Raw genomic sequence first — 17,123 nt, forward strand, 5'->3', positions numbered from 1 at the left:
TTCAAAGTGTGTTCAGATTTTTGTAGTAGATATATATAAGCTTGTCTTGTCAGAACAGCTGTATCTGGGCACGTTAAATGCAGGAGGCAGAGCCTTACCAGGAGTGTGACTCCTGGAGTTCCATGGCAGGATGCAGTTTGGATGGGGCCTTGCTGCAGACAGCCTACTTAAAAATACTCTTGTCCTGCGCCCTGCTTGCTGCCCTCTTTTTCTCCATCCCTCACCCCGAGGAAGAAAAAAAATAACAACAACAAAAAAGGAGCAGTGGGGCAGATGGTTCCTGGAGACAAGAGAGTCTCTGTCGAGAAAGCTGCTGGCCTCCCCCCATTTTGGGGAGGCTTCTCCTCCGCAGAACTACAGCTCCCGGCGCGCCGTGCGCCGCGGACAGCCCAGCACGCACCGCGCCCGCCCGCAGGGCGCAGACTACATCTCCCAGTGCCGCAGGCCGGGCGCCGCCATGGCGGGCTGCCGCCATTGCATGCTGGGAGTTGTGGTCCCCCGGCTCCGCAACGGGGCAAGGGCCCGCCCGCCCGGCGCCTCCCGCTGCGAGCGGCGGCTCCTTCTGCCCTTTGCCCCCGCCTCGGCAGCTCCCCCCTCCCTCCCCCCAAGCCCCTCCCTTCCTGCTGCAGCTTAAGATGGCGGCTGAGGTGGATTTCGGGGACCGCGAGCTCTTCGAGCAGCTCGAGGAAAAGGACGGGCCGCCGCCACCGCCTCGCCTCAGCTTCGAGGAGGAGGAGGAGGAGGGACCCGAGAAAGCCCTGGAGGAGTTGTACGCCCGGCTGCGGGACCGCGAGGAGACGGTGCGGCGGCTCCGGGCGGAGAATATCCTGACGGAGAGGCAGGGCCTGCTCCGGGGAGGGCGCAGCGGGGCGGGGAGAGGCGGGCGCCGCTCCTGCCGCCCGTTCCCTTCCGGGCCAGCCTTGGCGCCTGCCCTCCGGGGGCTGGCGGCCGCCTCCGGCGTGAGGGACTCCGGCTTTTCCCGCCTCCCTCCGTGAGGCCGGGCCTTGTGCCTCTGTGGGGAAGGGCCCTGTCGGTCTCTGCCTGGCAGCCGGAGCCCTGGCGCGTGCTGAGGACGATGATTGTTGAGCTTGGCGGGGAGGGGGGCAGCCTCCCCCCTCCCCCGGCGGCTCCCGCCTTGGGCCGCTGCGAGCCCGCGTCTCGGTGCGGTGGCTGGTTTTTCTTGGCTTCTGCTTCCGTCACTTAAGAGGAAGTTTTCTCTGAAAACTTTGATTCTCAGAACGTCCAGGTCCGTGGCAGCTGCACTTAAGTTGGCCCAGGAGATAGCGGAGTTCTTGGTGCTGGGATGGCTGTTAAAACACTTGACCCTGGATTCCTTCTTTCTGTCTTTCTAGAGAAGAGGAACAGCTGTATGTTCGCTTTGAAAATCCATCTTTAACATAGCTAAAAATAATTTTAAACTGTTAAATTGTGACTGGTACCCTGAACGGTTTTTGGGTTCGATACTGCAGCAGAGTGGAATCTGAAATGTTTTTTACAGTTTGTTTTCTATTTACAAGTATGTGTGTCTTACTGTTGACTTTTTTCGAGACGATTGTAGGCATTTTTTAAAGTAAATACTATAAATCTGACAATTCAACCATAGTACATGTAATAAATTATACTATTTGGATTGTCACAGCTAGTCCTCTTTTCCACCTGTTTAGGGTTTTTTCAGGGGTTTTGTGGTTTGTTTTTTGGTTTTTTTTGTTTGAGTTTTTTTTTTTCATTTTATTGTGTTTCTTCAGCGGCAGGTGGATTTCTAAATAATCCTCTGTGCAGTGAAAAGGAACCCCCATCAGTTATTGTGTGGAATTCTTGTTAGATGTTTTCTTGTTTGTTTTGATCCTTTAATTAAGATGTGGGTCTGTGTCTTCTGAAGAAAGTAATGTTCCTTAACAATAAACTAACATCAAGAACTTAAAAGGAAGCTGAATATTCTGACTCGTCCTAGGTATGTTAATGTTGACGTAAAATGCTTTTTATGACCTATATGTGTTTGAAATAGAGTTTGTCTGAGATAATAGCTGCCTGAGGTAACAATGTCTTTTAGAAACATATTTTAGAAACCTTGTTTCTATGTCCCTGTCCCTGCTCAGATATTGGGTTTCTAAAATGCCATTGCCATTCTTGAAAAGTCTTTTAGACTTCAGTATCAAGAACTTAGTTTGTACTGCTGTAACTTTATTTATTTGTGTGTATCTATCTGTTTATGAAACTTACATGACCTTTAGGAAAACAGGTTTTTGTAAAGTTCAGCAATGAGAACAAGTAAATTAAAATGGTTGAATAAATAAGAGATCTTATTTTATAACAGTTTACTGCAATTAGAAGAAAATTTCTGTAGTGTGGTGTTCTGCTTTGTTTTCTTTCCACCTCACACCAGGCAACCTGCTTTGCTTGAAAGAGGATGATTTCTGTTTTAAGTGAATTGGAACTTCTTAAAAGGACAGAACTTGTATAGCCAAACCTCCCTCTCTCTGTGGACTACAGACTCTTTGCTGTGATAAAATGGATAGGGAATATTTACAGTAAAGCTAGTACAGCAACCATTGTCTGTGTCTCTGTTCTGTTCTTCTAGTGGAATTTCAGTGGACAACTCCAAACTTGATGGACCTCTGTTACAGATTTTATTTATGAACAATGTAATTTCTAAGTAAGTACTCTCCAAGAAAAAGCAATCCTGACAGGAAATGGGAGTTCTTGTTTGTTGTTTGGCTATGTTAGTGTTTTGCCAAAGGATGGATATATGTTTCATTCAATAACATAAACTTGTTAAGCTTGAAGGGGAGAAGGGATAATGAGCAATATGACAGCAGGCCTGTTGCTTTTATATCTGTTTTTATTATGAAATGAAGTGTGACTTCCAGGAACTTGGAGTGAGTCTGAACAGCAGTTTGAGTTTCATGAGCGTTGTGGGTAAATATAGTAAATTAAATTTTCCCTGCCTCTGAGTTGATTTTTTGCCATCCTAATGTAAGGGTGCTCTCTAATAATGGATTGCATTCATGTTGGTGGGGGCTGGGAGGGAGGAGGACAGGAAAGAAGTTAACTGCCCCTTTTCTGAGTTCTTTACTAAACAGTAAATGCTTAAAAAAAAAAAGACAACTGGCATATGTTTCAGTCTTCCTCAAGTCTTCATCTCTGTATACTTCTTCGCTCTGTTACAGGCAGTATCGTCAAGAAATTGAAGATTTTGTTTTTAATTTAGTTCAGAAATACGAAGAGCAGAAGAAGGGTGAACAAGAAAAAACGCACTTCAATGTTAAGCCACAGGTACTTTAAAACTCATTGTTAGTAGGTGCTCCTTCTTTCGCATCTTTATAGCGGGAATATTGAAATACTAAATACTGCTAAATAGCTGAATTCTAGATATTATTTCCTGTTTAATTCCAAATCAAGTAACTTTCAAACAAATGTTGTATAACTATTTGTTCCAAAAATAGAGGACCAGGACAAAGAAAATAGCCTTTCTGCCTATGAAAATGCTTCTTTAAAACTGTTCCTAGTGAAATTTGTGTAAAAGCAAAGCAATAAGTTGGTTTAAATAATCAAGAAAAGACCATAAGGTACAAACTTAACATACCCTGTTCTGACAGTATTTGGCCCAACTTTGAGTATATATAAGAGTGTAGATGAACAACAGAATCTGGAAATTTCTACTTTCTTCTCTTAGTTTAGAATTCTGAGTTTTACTTAACATTCACTTTTTAGAATCCCCTTTCAATAAAAGGGTGAAATGGCACATTTCTCCCCATCTTTCTCTTAGCTTTTGAGGTAAGAATAAAGATGTTCTTATGCAGCATATTGCTTATCAAAGAAAACATTAAAAACGGGCTGTGTCTTTGGACTGTGGAAGGCATCACGACTGATGTAGACATTTCCATCCTACTGTTTAACTAATGTTGTATGAAAGAGTAGCAGCTGTATTCCATGTTCTGTGCCTTTTACATACTTCAGTAATTTAGGAGCTCTTCTATTTCCTGTTATTTTAAATTAATTGCATTTTTACTTTTCATGTCAGCCCTCCAGTGTTCTTTTGGAAGAGGACTGTAAAACAGCAAGCTCGAATTCTGTTAAAAAAACTAAAGAAGCTTTTAGTGTAAGTTTTTGACTATGTACTCTTCAATGGTAGGTCTGACTCTTCATTTTACATATTCAGTATACACTGCCATTAAAATAAGGTCTTGTTAAATTTCATTTATCAGTGTAATAGCAGTTAAGTTCAGCATGTTTTGGCTACATCAGTGGAAAAAATACTTATTTGTACAGGTGTGGGCATGTATTATTTGTAAATTCTTACAGAGCGGGGGAAAAAAAACCTGGAAGTATTTCAAGCAGTGTAAATTTATAGAAATGCTACCAATCTGACCTAAATGCTGACACATTTCTGACAATTTTCTGACTTTTTTTCTACAGGTTGTAGGAAGTGTTCTGTATTTTACCAATTTTTGTCTCGATAAACTGGGACAGCCTATATTAAATGAGAATCCACAGCTGACAGAAGGATGGGAAATACCTAAGTATCCTGTTTACTAAAACAAGGGTTTTTTTCCGTTTGTCAAATCCAAAGAATGCCAGTGGGTAAATTGAACTCAGATTCTGTTCAGTAGATTGTAATATCTAAACCATTATCAGTTGTTATAGATGAAAAGTTTTAATGAGTCATTAATGGCTTTTTTACTCAAAACTTGTAAGTATTTTGATATGATTGGCTTGCTGATTTTTAGAAGGCTTATGCTTGGGAAGAGTGAATGCCTTATCCTTATAAATACATCTTGTGACTTTAGGAATTTCCTGGGCCAGTTTGTAATCAGGTTTGGAATGACAGCTCATTCCAGATAACGAATAAGCATTCTCCCACTGTAAAACCTGCTTTTTGGGAGAAGAAAAGGGCTTAGCAAACTCAAATATGCTGTAAGGTGGTTTTTTTTCCAAATGTGGGAGCCAGAGGGAAAGTCTTGTAATAAAATTTAACTATGGAATGCTCTTAACTTGCATCCATTTTAAAGTTGGTTCTTTACTGTTTATTAAAGCCAGTATTTGAAAGGTGGGATTGAGGGAAATGTTGGAAAAAGTGTTTTTTAATATTTTAGTCCTCAATGACAGAAAGAAATTGGACAAGAAGTTTCACAAGTAATCTCATCTCCCAGGTTTTCCAGTATTGCTTCTCTGCCCCAGAAAGAGTCAGGACAAGAACCAGTTTCACAGTTCATTTCTGCAATATCTAGTTATCAGGCTTGTAGTAAAGGTCACTTCCTAGTGTTAAAAAAATTACTTCTATCTTAACAAAAATTGCCAATTTATAAGCTGGCTAGCTTGGGTTTTCTTGTGCCTGCCTTTGACTGTGTATGCACTGTGCTGTAATTTTTACCTTTGGAAAGCTGTCTCTGTTATAGTTCATTAAGTCAATCTTTTTCTCCGAATGATATTTGTACTGTCTCCCAACCTCTAGATGAAGGAAGTAGATGCCTAACAGGGGAATTTCTCCTAAAATGCCAAGTTAAGTGTGGCTAAAGTTTCATGTCTGCCAGCTTAGCTTTGATACTGTTCTTTAAATGTACATACCGCATCTTTCTTTAGAGCTCCCATAGATGACATTAAGCCTAAAATAGCACTTACTTCTGAGTGAAGTGGTATATCAGGTACCGTGCTTCTGAATGACTGAAGTACTGCACTCAATTAACACGTCAGTTTGACTAGTATCTGGCATCTGCTCTTCTTTTTAAAAGCAACTGTTAGATTCTGGAAACTGCTGTGCTTCTGAACTCTACTGAATCTTGTTAAGTCTTTACCATGCAGGTTTGCTTGCAGCTCTATTGTCTTCTCATACGTTTTTAGACAAATGGGCAGAGCAGCTGACACATTGCAGTCCAAAAGCAAACACAAGTAGTATGATACAACCTGTCTCCACATACTTGAGAAGCAAGTTATATTTTTGAAGCTGTACCAAAATGTGTTATTAATAAGACTGCTGTGAAGCATATCAGAATTATTAGCTTGAAACTTCTGCCTATAAACAAGAGTGTTGTAGTTTTAGCAAGTGCTGATAAAGAACAAAATTGGTTATTGGATAGAAATTGGGTAGGAGGAAACAACGCAAGCCCATCTTAGAAAATAGTTTATTGTAGATACAGTTCTGTAGTTTATACTATGGACTTCATGTCAAGGACCCATCTGTAACTTAATCCAGAAGAGTCAGTATTCTATTCAAAGCACTATTAGGTTTTCACTGATATTTTAAACAAGATTGAAATTTTGCTTCATCCAGTAGCAGTTCCTTATTGAAATCTAAAGATATCAGCAAGTTTTCAGCCAGATTCTCTCCCTAGATGGACAAGAAATACAAGTAAAACCAAAAAGGTTTGTATTATTCTTAAATATAAAGTTTTGAGCTGAAAAGTTCAGATGTACACTGTGATTATTCCCTAGTATACTAAACCCTTGAACATACTTGAGCAATGAGTTTAAATTAAGTAAACCAGTGCTGAGCTTTGCAGTCAATGGGTCTCTCTTGTTTATTGACTTTCTTTAGGAAGGGCCTAAAATCAATGTGTAAAAACTTTCTGAAGTTTATGTTCAGTTCTTCTGTTGCTTGCCTTTTTAGTGATTGCTTTGTCATCCTTGCACTGGTGTACTGCCATCATTCTTCCTGTTTTGTAGAACAACTCTTGTCTGACTTATTTTATAGACTTTTAAGACAGACTGATCTTAGAGTTGATTGTATAGCTTTTATGGGAGGTAAGAAGTAAAGCAAATCAAGTATCCAACTGACAGCTTGTGTGGTCTTCGTAGCATCTAAAGTCGCTGATTTCAGATGCAATGAAGACTAGGCAAGCTTTTAGCGGGAATTTCAAAGATAAAGGGGCATGCTGAGTTAAACCCCGGGTTGATTAGAAATACTACCATCTGAATGGAAAGCAGATTGAAGGGTTGTGCTCATGAAAAGGGGTGATGATAAAACTTGGATCACCACACATTTCTGTTTGAATACTATGTAAAGATGAAGCAGAAGATGTGCTTCACTTTAGCTTACTAGAGGCTTCAAGTGGTTGGAGTGTGTGTGTGGCGGGGGTTACCCTGGACACTCATTTTTGTGTCATCCTTTTGCCTCCACTTCTGGTTCCCATCCTAATTCGGTAAAAAAACAACGTTCAGAAAAGAAATCTTTCTCTAAAATCTGGTAAGAGATTGGGATTTTCCCTCCCTATAATGTTGAAAATGTTTGCTGCCATGGTATGAATTTACAAGGAAAAATAAGCTTGAAGCCAGCTGCAGTTCTATTCCAGGTTTTCAGTGCACAATTTCACAATATGCAATAACTTGTTCAAACTGTGGACCAGGACTTTCCAAAGAAGTAGCCATGCTCTCCTACTTGTTTCTACTGGTAACTGATTCTTAGTATTGTAAAAAGGATCAGACCTCTGATGATACAAGCATAAAAAGAGAAATAGAGGTATTAATGTACTACAGGCATATTAAATTGAGGGGTTCCTTATCTGTGCTCTAGAGTTAAAGGTATTGTTTTAACATCTTCACTTTCCTTCCTCTGGACATAGCGTAAGCTTTAGTATGTAGGTTTTGTTTTCATTTATTGACACTATCTATGCAAATGTTTACATATTTAATCAGAAGCAGAAATCCTTCAGTGAATACTCTTCTATCTGCAGCATGATATAAGGAAAAGCTTTTCCACCTTTAGGACAGTAAACTATTGGATCAGGTTGCCCAAAGAGGTTATGCAGTCTCCATCCTGAGAGATGTTCAAGACCCAACTGGATAAAGCCCTGAGCAACCTGGTCTGATCTCATAGCTGACCCAGCTTTGATTAAGGGACTGGATTAGAGATCTCCTGAGATCCAGCCTGAATTATTGTATGACTATTCTATTCCCTCTTAAAGGAATAGATCTCTATTATATGGGATAGAAAAGCTCCATTTCTGCCTGGAAGTACTACTTTTCCACTGTAATTTTAGTTCTCCTCGCTTGCCCTCTCGCTCTCTTTCTCTCTTTCTCGCTTTCTCTCTCTCTCTCTTTCTCTCCTGCCCTCCTTTCCACATGCTGTCATGTATTCTTCCCCACCACCACCAAATGCTGTGCCTGTGTTTTTCTCATTTCTTGTGTTCCCCTTAGGACTGTGAAATAAACAATATTCTGTTAGTCTCTTTTGAAGATTAACATTACGCAGTCAATTTAAGAGAAGCAGAAGACAGCATATGAAGTCAGCAAGCAATGCTTACTTTTTTTCTTTCCAAGTCTAAAAATCTAACAAGATTTAAAATAATTAAGTGCATTCAACATTGCAAAATGATTTTCAGGCTTAACTTCTTGTGCATTTTTTAAGCAGGCCAAAACCGCATTGTTTCAATTGTGGTTCTGAAGACCATCAAATGAAAGATTGCCCAAAGGTAAAGTCTACATAAGTATTCAAAAGACTGCTGCTCTCGAAGAAATGTTTCAGTGTAACTGCACCATTTAAAAAAAATAATTAGATGCATTGGGGACAGGATGTACAAATGGTTATTCATCTCTGTTGATTAGATTATACTGTTCATACTTATAAATTCTAACATATTAAATCAACATAAATTAATTTTGAAGTGTAATGGTTTCAATGTCTCCTCTAATTTATGGAGGGACATTTTTCAGTTTGAACAGTCTTTCTTCCTGTTTCAGAGCTCTGCTAGATCCAATGCAAATACTCTTAGTTTTTTGCTATGTAGTTTTCATTACAGCTGTAGTTCTATCCCATGGCCATGCGATAAATGATTAAGCATGCTGAGGGCAAGGAGTATCAGTTTTATGTTGGGTGAACGAGTGCATAAACTTTAAATTGTCCAAATCTAAACTTCCCAATTGTGTTATCTTTAAGCCACGAAATGCAGCTCGTATAAGTGAGAAGAGAAAGGAGTTTATGGAAGCTTGTGGTGAAGCGAGCAATCAGAATTTTCAGCAGCGTTATCATGCAGAAGAAGTAGAAGAGAGGTTTGGAAAATTTAAACCAGGAGTAATTAGGTATCTCTTTTCCTTCCATTAGCTGTTGCACTGCTTTTCTGGAATACCTTTTCTGCCTTCGGAGTGCCAGATGTTACTTTCCAGAGTTCTATTAAGTCCATCTGCTACTCTTAGCTATGGGTGTATTATATTCAAATTTGTTTGCTAAATAAAATTTTGTTTAATAAATTGCACAGGTAGTTTTCAAATGAAAACTCATTGGTAGTTTAATAGTCCTACTCTTTCCCATGGCATTTTCCCTAATGTAGGGAGATAAATGTTACTCTTTGGCTACTCAAATTGCAAATATATTAGGTTCCTAATAAACTAAAAATGCATGCAAAATTCTGAAAATTTTGAGCTTTGAGTATCCCTTCCTCTCTTTTTCTCTCTATTCAAAATGTTTTAAAAAATCATAATATGACTGTAGCAGTCTCCAAAGAAATCACCAGTAAATTTAGTGTTGTGTTAAGTTCCACCCTTCCTGACAATATAGTTACAGTTAAGGCCATGAATCAGAAGTAACAAGTCAAGTAAGTTGTTCTCAGCATAAAATTAATTCTCACAAAATGTTTAAGCATACAAGAAATGAAAGTGTTAAAAGTTACCTTTAACAGCAGAGCTGGTTTTGACCTAAAATTGTTATATTTGGGATTGACAGGCAACATAGTTTGAGCTAACACTAAGTTATTTTAACTTGACAGTTTAAAATTCAACAAAATATTCATAACTTCCTTTTGTCAGAAATCAATCATGGATTTTAGTGGAGAACATTTTGTTTTGTTTGTTTCCTTAACTTAGTGGGGAACTTCAAGATGCACTTGGTGTCACAGATAAAAGTCTTCCTCCATTTATATATCGCATGCGTCAGCTGGGTTATCCTCCAGGCTGGCTCAAGGAGGCTGAAATGGAGTACTCGGGACTTGCACTTTACGATGGAAAAGGTAAGGAATGTGCTGCGGGAATGCAGTTTTCAGAATGCAGGCTATTTACTGGCTGCACCCTATTCAGGAGACAAAGTACCTAGTTTGTAAACCTTCATCTTCCTCATGGGAGAGAGAGGAAGTTGTAAATGAAGTTTTCTTTTCTAAAGTAATGTAAAAATACTCCCCTTTCATCTAGCTATGATGTGACAGTGAAACAACTTCTATAATGATTGGATTGCATAGATGATGACTCTTTGTCAGTGTGATTTCACTCTCATCAACCCTTGCTATTAGAACAGAGTTCCTGTGAAACTGTGCAAGACTTGCAAATAGCCTGTTGTCAGATTTCCTCTTCCTTTTTTTTTTAATAAGCTTCTCTTTTCTTATGTTTTATGAAAGGAAGCATAGTACTTTCTAAAGTTCAGTAACTTACTCTATATATAATAAGAGTAAGATCACCAACAAGTAAAGAATACATTTTTTGAAACCCAACTTACCAAGTAATTTACCAGCTTTTTACTAAGACCAGCATTTATGCTGCATCTCGGAGAACAGTCCTGATGCCAAATTCTGAGGCTAGTAATGGTTCATGAAGAGTAGTATTATTATGAATACCCAGTTAGGTTTCTGGGGAAGCTTCACGCATGTATTTGATAGATTTGGTCATTGTTATTGCCTTTGTGGATTACAAAGCCTTCTATCAATACTTACATTCCAAACCCCAAAACCCTGTTCTTAAATCCTGTGGATTTTTTCAGTAACATTCTTAATTAGCATCAATAATAATTACATTTCATTATAGGTGATGGTGGAATGGAAGATGAAGGATCTCACCAAACAAAACGCACCACTTACGATGTCTCTAAGTTGATAAACTATCCAGGCTTTAATATATCTACTCCAAGTGGGATCCCAGATGTAAGTGGCTGTCCTCTGCCTTCTAAACAACATGCTGAGTAACATTAATTACTTTTGGCCAAGTTTTAACATTTTATATTCTGCATATGACAGTTTTCTTTCAACAGGCTCTTATTTTTAAGCACCTGCTTTGGGACTAGGGGCCATTGAGGTAATTGACATGACACCCATCTATCTGATATCTGTCACAACTCTTGTGGGTAGGGTCTGACAGTGCTTCTGTGGTGATTATTTCCATTATGAGACCAACAGGAGCCTAGAAGGATAGGGGTTTTTTGTTTTGGTTTTTTTTTAAACAGAAAACTTCACACATGAATGCCTGTTCCTTCCATACATCTAAATTTTCTGAATGTTCTTGGAATGTGAAAATTACTGTGGGTGTTATCATAAAGATAATTTCAACCATAGAAAACTACATCAGACCAGTGGACAAGCTCTGGGAAGCTTTGTAACAGCTAGAACAAAACGAGTCATATCAGAAGACCCACATAGTGGGTGCCCTCTTAAGCACAGAGCACACAAGGAATCTCCTGTGGCAGCTGCTGCTGAACTTTTTATCTTCAAAAGCATTTTAACCTGCTGTTAGTAGTGAACTCCATCACTGATGTTAATGCCTGTGCATTGAAAGAAGCACTTGTACATTTTCTTTTACAGCTTTACGTTTGCCCATTTAGTGGCTTCCAAATGTGTTTTTTCATTCAGTATTCTTAACCAAAGTTCGGTCCTTGGTTTTTTTTTAGTTTTGACTGAAAATTAACAGTTTTCAAAGTAAGCCTTTTTTGTCTGAACAGTTATTTCGAGGGGAAGTTTGTGGTTGTGTTGCAAATGTTGAAGAGTAGTGGCTATGAAATAGTTAATGACATTTTGTAAAGGTGATTTTACTATTCCTACTACCCAGTCATAGTGCATTGCATCAGCTGTTTGTGTTCACAGGTGAGAGTACTTTGGTTTGCCAGAAGTTTCAACTAAAGATCTATTTACTCTAATAAATGAGGCTTTTGATGAGAACTGGAATTCATCTTGGCTTGTTAATCTCTCAAGTGTTTCTCTTAAGTTTTACTGTTGTGTTACTAGCCAACCATATGCAACATTATTTCCTTTTTTTTTCTTTCTGTAGGAATGGCAGATATTTGGTTCCATCCCCATGCAGCCATCTCAACAGAAGGATGTTTTTGCTAACTACCTTTCAAATTTTCATGCGGTGAATATATCTCATTGTTATTTGGGGGGAAAAAAAAAAGTTGTCTTGTAGTTAGCATAGCCAGTGATGACCTCTTGTTTATATCTTCTTTTTTGCACAAGGGGATAGACTTTCTTACTGACACTACCAGGCATGAAATGCTGATGCTTGGTTTACCTGTTCTAACAAAAAGGAGCTTCATGTTTAGAACAAATTCCATTATTTCAATTAATATAAGCAGATCCCAAGTGTGCAATATTTTATAAACAGTTGTGAAAAAAGGTTGCTGTAAACTTTTACAGCCTAAAACCAGTCTTAGTTCCAGACTTCCCTAATAAGTGAAAAGCTTACTTGTGTAGTCGTGATTTACAGTAACCTTATTACAGTGACTTGAGAAAACATATGGTAGTCCTGTCCTGTATCATTCTCAGGTCTTCGCTAATGTGACTCTAGCCTAGTGTTATCTACTGTAGAATACTTCCAGTTAAGGGTGAAGATGCATGCTATGCTCTCAGTCCCAAAGTGTAATGCTATATGGAATTAAAAAAATAAATTCTAAGCCTGCCAGAAAGGGATGTGCAATACTTGACTTGTGATGGTCTCATAAGATCTAGCTGTCCAGGTGGGGACTTGGTCATAATCCTGTGTTTGGAATGCAGACAGTCTTTTCTTTTGCCACTTAAACCTGAACAAGATTACAGTTCTATTCAGTTGCATTAAGTCTCTCAAACTTCAGTGTCTAGTTTACACACTGGGTCGCCAAATGATTGTATAGTTAGAAATTGCTTTAAGTATATTCTTATAGCTGGAAATGTTACCTTGTAGAATTTAATACTGATTTCTTTTGTTTTCCTGGATAATTTCTTTTCAGCCAAGTCCAAAATCTAGCAATAAAAGGGCTGCATCTCAGTCAAGGTCTCATCATTCTAAACGACCAAAAGACGACAATTTGGAGGTACCAGCAGCTGACATGGACCTAGATTCTGGTATAGTTATTCTGCAATTATTTTTTTCTAATTTCAGTTTTTATTTTCACAATAACTTGCTCTGAATTGAAATGTCAGTGTTCCTGAAGAGAAACCAGTGTGTTAATATTCGTTATGGTGGTAATTAATGTAAATGCTAACATACGCTAGCAGTGTCCTACTGTAGTTTCATTTGGGCCTCTATAATAAGCATTCTCTGTTGCTGTGCTTGTCATATCTTCCAGTACCAAGTAGGAGGTTTCAAATGTGCTCAGAGCAATTGGAATGTTAAGTTACAAATTCCGATCTCTTTACTTCAAGTGTATCCTAAAGAAACATCTGTTATGAAGACCTCCAAATCCTTAAATATTTGGATGAAGTAATGTAGGAAGTTACAAGCTGACAACGTCTTAAAAATGAGTCAAACTTACAGGAGGACTTACAGTGGTGTTTAAATGTTAGAATAGCTAGAGAAACCTCTGGCTTTCCTTTTGGATTTCCTATGAGGGAATCCTTCAGTGTGTCTTGGTGTGGAATAAGTTTGTTCTCAATACCCTCAAGAGTATTTTATCTTTTTTTTTTTTCCTTGAATGGCTAGCAGAGTTAAAATCCCCAAAAACATAGTTTCAGTGGATATTAAAACCTTCAAAAAGTTTGTTCTCTCAGCTGAAAACCAAGGATGAAAAGACATAAGTCTGCTAGTTAATCAGAACATTGGCACTTTGAATCTTGTCCTCATCAGATTTCAGATTCTAATAGATGTCTTTTAATCTGTTTCTAGACCTGGAAGTGTCACAAAGATCTCAAACTCACAACAGTTTTCAGTTCCAACCTCCACTGCCACCTGGACATCCATCGATGTCAACTCCTCCTCCTTTACCACGAGGAACACCTCCACTAAATCTTACACCACCTCAACCTTCAACACCCACACGCCCTCCTCTTCCTAGGACTACTCCACCATTGAATCCTTCCAGTGATATTCCTCAGCCAAAAATAGTGGACTCGATAATGGATGAGGATACTCTGACCTTGGAAGAGCTAGAGGAACAGCAGCGATTAATCTGGGCAGCATTAGAGCAGGCAGAAAGCACAAACAGTGACTCTGAGATTCCTGTTGATACACCTTTAACTGGAAATTCTGTTACATCATCACCATCTAGGAATGAAGTAGATCTTGTTGCAGAAGTAAGATCATCAGATAAGGTGATTACAGTGGAAACTAGGTTTTCCGACATCAGTGAACAGATAACAGAAAATGAACGTTCTATAACTAGTCCTAATCCAGGAGACAGTTTACTTAATTTCAAGGAAAATCCTGATAATACAGATTCTGAAGGCTTGCTGGATAACACCATGCCTGCTCCCAACCGCGAGGTTAATGATGGAGAAAATACAGGCGGTAGTAAAGTGGTAACAAGCACTGAATCATCTGCAAAAAACTCCAGTCTTGTTCCTGATATGAGCAAGTTTGCTGCAGGCATAACACCATTTGAATTTGAAAATATGGCAGAATCAACAGGTGTTTATCTACGAATAAGAAGCGTGTTAAAAAATTCCCCAAGAAACCAGCAAAAGAAAAAGACTTAGTCTTAACTAGTCTTCCTTTGTTTCTTATGTCCAAATCCCTGCTTCCTTCTCTTTCCTCCTCCAATTTTACAAACTCAGATAACCTTCTTTTATCCTTTTGTGGGAAGGAGAAAATCCTGACAAATAACAGCTCTGCCCTGTTTTTCTTTGGAACTGAAGTCAGTGCAGGGCTTCCGTATCGACCAGGACCACCAATGCAGCCAGAAAATACAGAATTTTCCGAGATTGCATCCTTCCACTGAGGAATAATAGGACTGTTGATTCGTTAAGAGCAATTTACTTGCCAATACATGAAACAATAAAAAGAGGAGTTTGTGTTTTGCTGTTCATTACTTTGGCTAAGATTTATATTGTCCTTGAGTTTCAGGTGGATTGGTGATTTTTTTAATATCTGTCCTTTGTACAATAATCTATACTTTATACATTTTGCTAATTATCCTGTAGATAAGTTTAATATATTCAGAATGTTTTTAAAAAGGTCTAACATAAAGATTTCCCACATCATCAAAATCCTGACAATTGGATGAAAATAATCAGGGATTACCAGCATTATCTTCACCATTTCAAATATTTTTATAAATTATTTATGTGGGTCAGTTTTAATTACCACTGTATCTTTTGTAACATCATCCTTCATGTAAACTTGCTGTACATACATGTTCATTGTTGTGTACAGATGTTTAATAAATGAGCTTTTATATAAAGATTTTTTTTTCGAGTCCTAAACACTCGAACTGCTGATTTTTGAAAATTAGCTGCTGAAGATAATTAGAAAAACAAGCTGTTTAAAAAGAGGGTGAATAAAGTTAAATATTTTAGGAAGGGGCACAACTGTTGGGTTCAGGTTTTCATAATCAAGAAACTGTTAAAATTATTTTAGCTACTTAAATAGAACCTTGCCATATCATTCATTTTTCATAATCTGAAGAATTGACCACTTCTGAAAGCTTAAAAGTGTTATAATTCTGCTGATTAATTGTTCTAACACTTCCCTTCTGTTAAAATTGTCTTCAGGGGCACCTGTAGGTGAAATGACTGTACATAATTTGCATTGCCAGCAGAGGGAGTACTAGATTGACGTAACAGTATTCTCTGGAGCTGGTAAAGCATTTGTTTGTCCTTATATAAATGCAGGAAAAAAGTCATCCTAGCCAAGTGAGTTGCATAGTAAACCAAAGTATTTTCAAGTATCTAAGAAAAGACTTGTGAAGGGGAGATGTTCAAAGGTGTTTTTGATAAGGTAACTTCAGAGACTGAACTTACTTTTTAAAATTCTTGGCTTTACAGATAGTACGTATTTCCCAAAGATCCATATATTAGTACATTCTGCATTTGAATGCTTAAGAGGACCCCAGGCTTTTTGTAGTTAAAGCTTTTATATTTATTTCCTTTTTTTCCTCTAAACTTTACAGGAAGTGAAAATCAAAGTGTCTTACATATGAACTGCTTGTCTTCTGAGAGGCTAAAAAAACTTCTTGCAGCATATGCCAGTTCAGCTTAGCTGGTTGCATTTGGAAAGCAGTGGTCAAGGTAAATGTTCATTGTATGTGCTAAAATAAAAGGCTTTCCCCCCCACCCCATGTTTTGTAGGAGAAATAGTATTACTTTCTGTAAGAGGAATGGATAATGAAATTGTACGTTGCTTCCAGCTTCCACACACTTTAGAAAGAAATCTCTGTTGGGAAGCATATAGAGATCTTGTACTTCCTCCATGCCATCTCCTGCGATGGCGTTAAAAGCTAGTAATGACAGTTTACACAAGCCATTATGTGCTGTGTGCTGCATCATTCACATGTGGATGATAATGTGATGCAGGGCATGAGGTAATGATTTCAAGTGTACACACCTCTTGGGTGTGTTGAGGTGCTCATATTTTAAACATGCAGTTCTCTCTCCACACCTTGGAAGATCTTTTTTTAATAGCTCTTATGAAATGCTGCTGCTTTAGTAGGACATGCAGCCTAAACTTTACAGGAGCACTTGTGTAGTTCTGCCTTGCTTACAGAAACCGCAAGATGAAAATCATCTTCATATGCTCAGTACCCATACAGTGCTCTGTGTGTTGACAATAAGTTCATAATAAATCACCCTTCCACCTAATTGGTCAGAATAGATAAGTCTTTATCATTTGTACAAATTCTCAGACTTCTCATTAAAGTAGCTTTTAACTTTATTGTTTCCAAGATTTATTTTGAAGGTATTAGAGTAAGGGTAAAGTGAAGTCATTTCAGCAACACGGCTTTTAATGTAATGGTAAATTCTAGTTTAAATATGTTAAATCTTTAATTTTCATAAGGCTTTGAATTTTAAATTGTTCAGCATTTTTTATCACTTTGGTCATTCTTGTATTTGCTGCACACAAACTACTTGGAGATACGGATCTTTTTCATATTTGGAAGATGATGTCTTCTGGTATCTAAAGCAAATATTATTTGGGGGGGCTTGGGGCAGGAATGGACTATGTTTGGGCCCACACTTTATATCCACTGGAATTTTTGTCCAAAGTGACTGGACTGACTAGTTGTTCAAGCCAGGAAATGTTTTTGTCCTTCA

At 38.3% G+C, this 17,123-nt stretch overlaps 1 protein-coding gene across 3 annotated transcripts; it reads left to right on the forward strand.

Moving 5' to 3' along the window:
• Positions 1-606: 606 nt before the first annotated feature.
• Positions 607-15,274, forward strand: ZCCHC8 (zinc finger CCHC-type containing 8). 3 transcript variants are annotated; one of them, XM_069794688.1, is made up of 14 exons: positions 607-822; positions 1,909-1,951; positions 2,579-2,653; positions 3,168-3,273; positions 4,022-4,099; positions 4,417-4,520; positions 6,295-6,360; positions 8,342-8,405; positions 8,870-9,012; positions 9,793-9,935; positions 10,720-10,835; positions 11,953-12,036; positions 12,887-13,001; positions 13,762-15,274. In XM_069794688.1, the coding sequence occupies exons 1-14, from the start codon at positions 636-638 to the stop codon at positions 14,568-14,570; spliced, it is 2,133 nt and encodes a 710-aa protein (XP_069650789.1). In that variant the 5' UTR covers positions 607-635; the 3' UTR covers positions 14,571-15,274. The 3 variants fall into 3 exon arrangements, with proteins under 3 accessions (XP_069650789.1, XP_069650790.1, XP_069650791.1); XM_069794689.1 differs by having other exon boundaries at positions 8,345-8,405; XM_069794690.1 differs by lacking the exons at positions 4,417-4,520; positions 6,295-6,360 and having other exon boundaries at positions 739-822; positions 8,345-8,405.
• The last annotated feature ends 1,849 nt before the right edge of the window (positions 15,275-17,123 follow it).

Source organism: Haliaeetus albicilla, chromosome 10 (genome assembly GCF_947461875.1).
Source record: "Haliaeetus albicilla chromosome 10, bHalAlb1.1, whole genome shotgun sequence".
Taxonomy (NCBI): domain Eukaryota; kingdom Metazoa; phylum Chordata; class Aves; order Accipitriformes; family Accipitridae; genus Haliaeetus; species Haliaeetus albicilla.

Excerpts from the sequence above, each read along its gene's own strand:
- ZCCHC8 (XM_069794688.1), top strand. The coding sequence starts at position 636 with ATGGCGGCTGAGGTGGATTTCGGGGACCGCGAGCTCTTCGAGCAGCTC. Across the intron at positions 1,952-2,578 it reads AATATTCTGACTCGTCCTAG|TGGAATTTCAGTGGACAACT; the intron begins GTATGTTAATGT and ends CTGTTCTTCTAG. Across the intron at positions 4,521-6,294 it reads GAAGGATGGGAAATACCTAA|ATATCAGCAAGTTTTCAGCC; the intron begins GTATCCTGTTTA and ends TGAAATCTAAAG.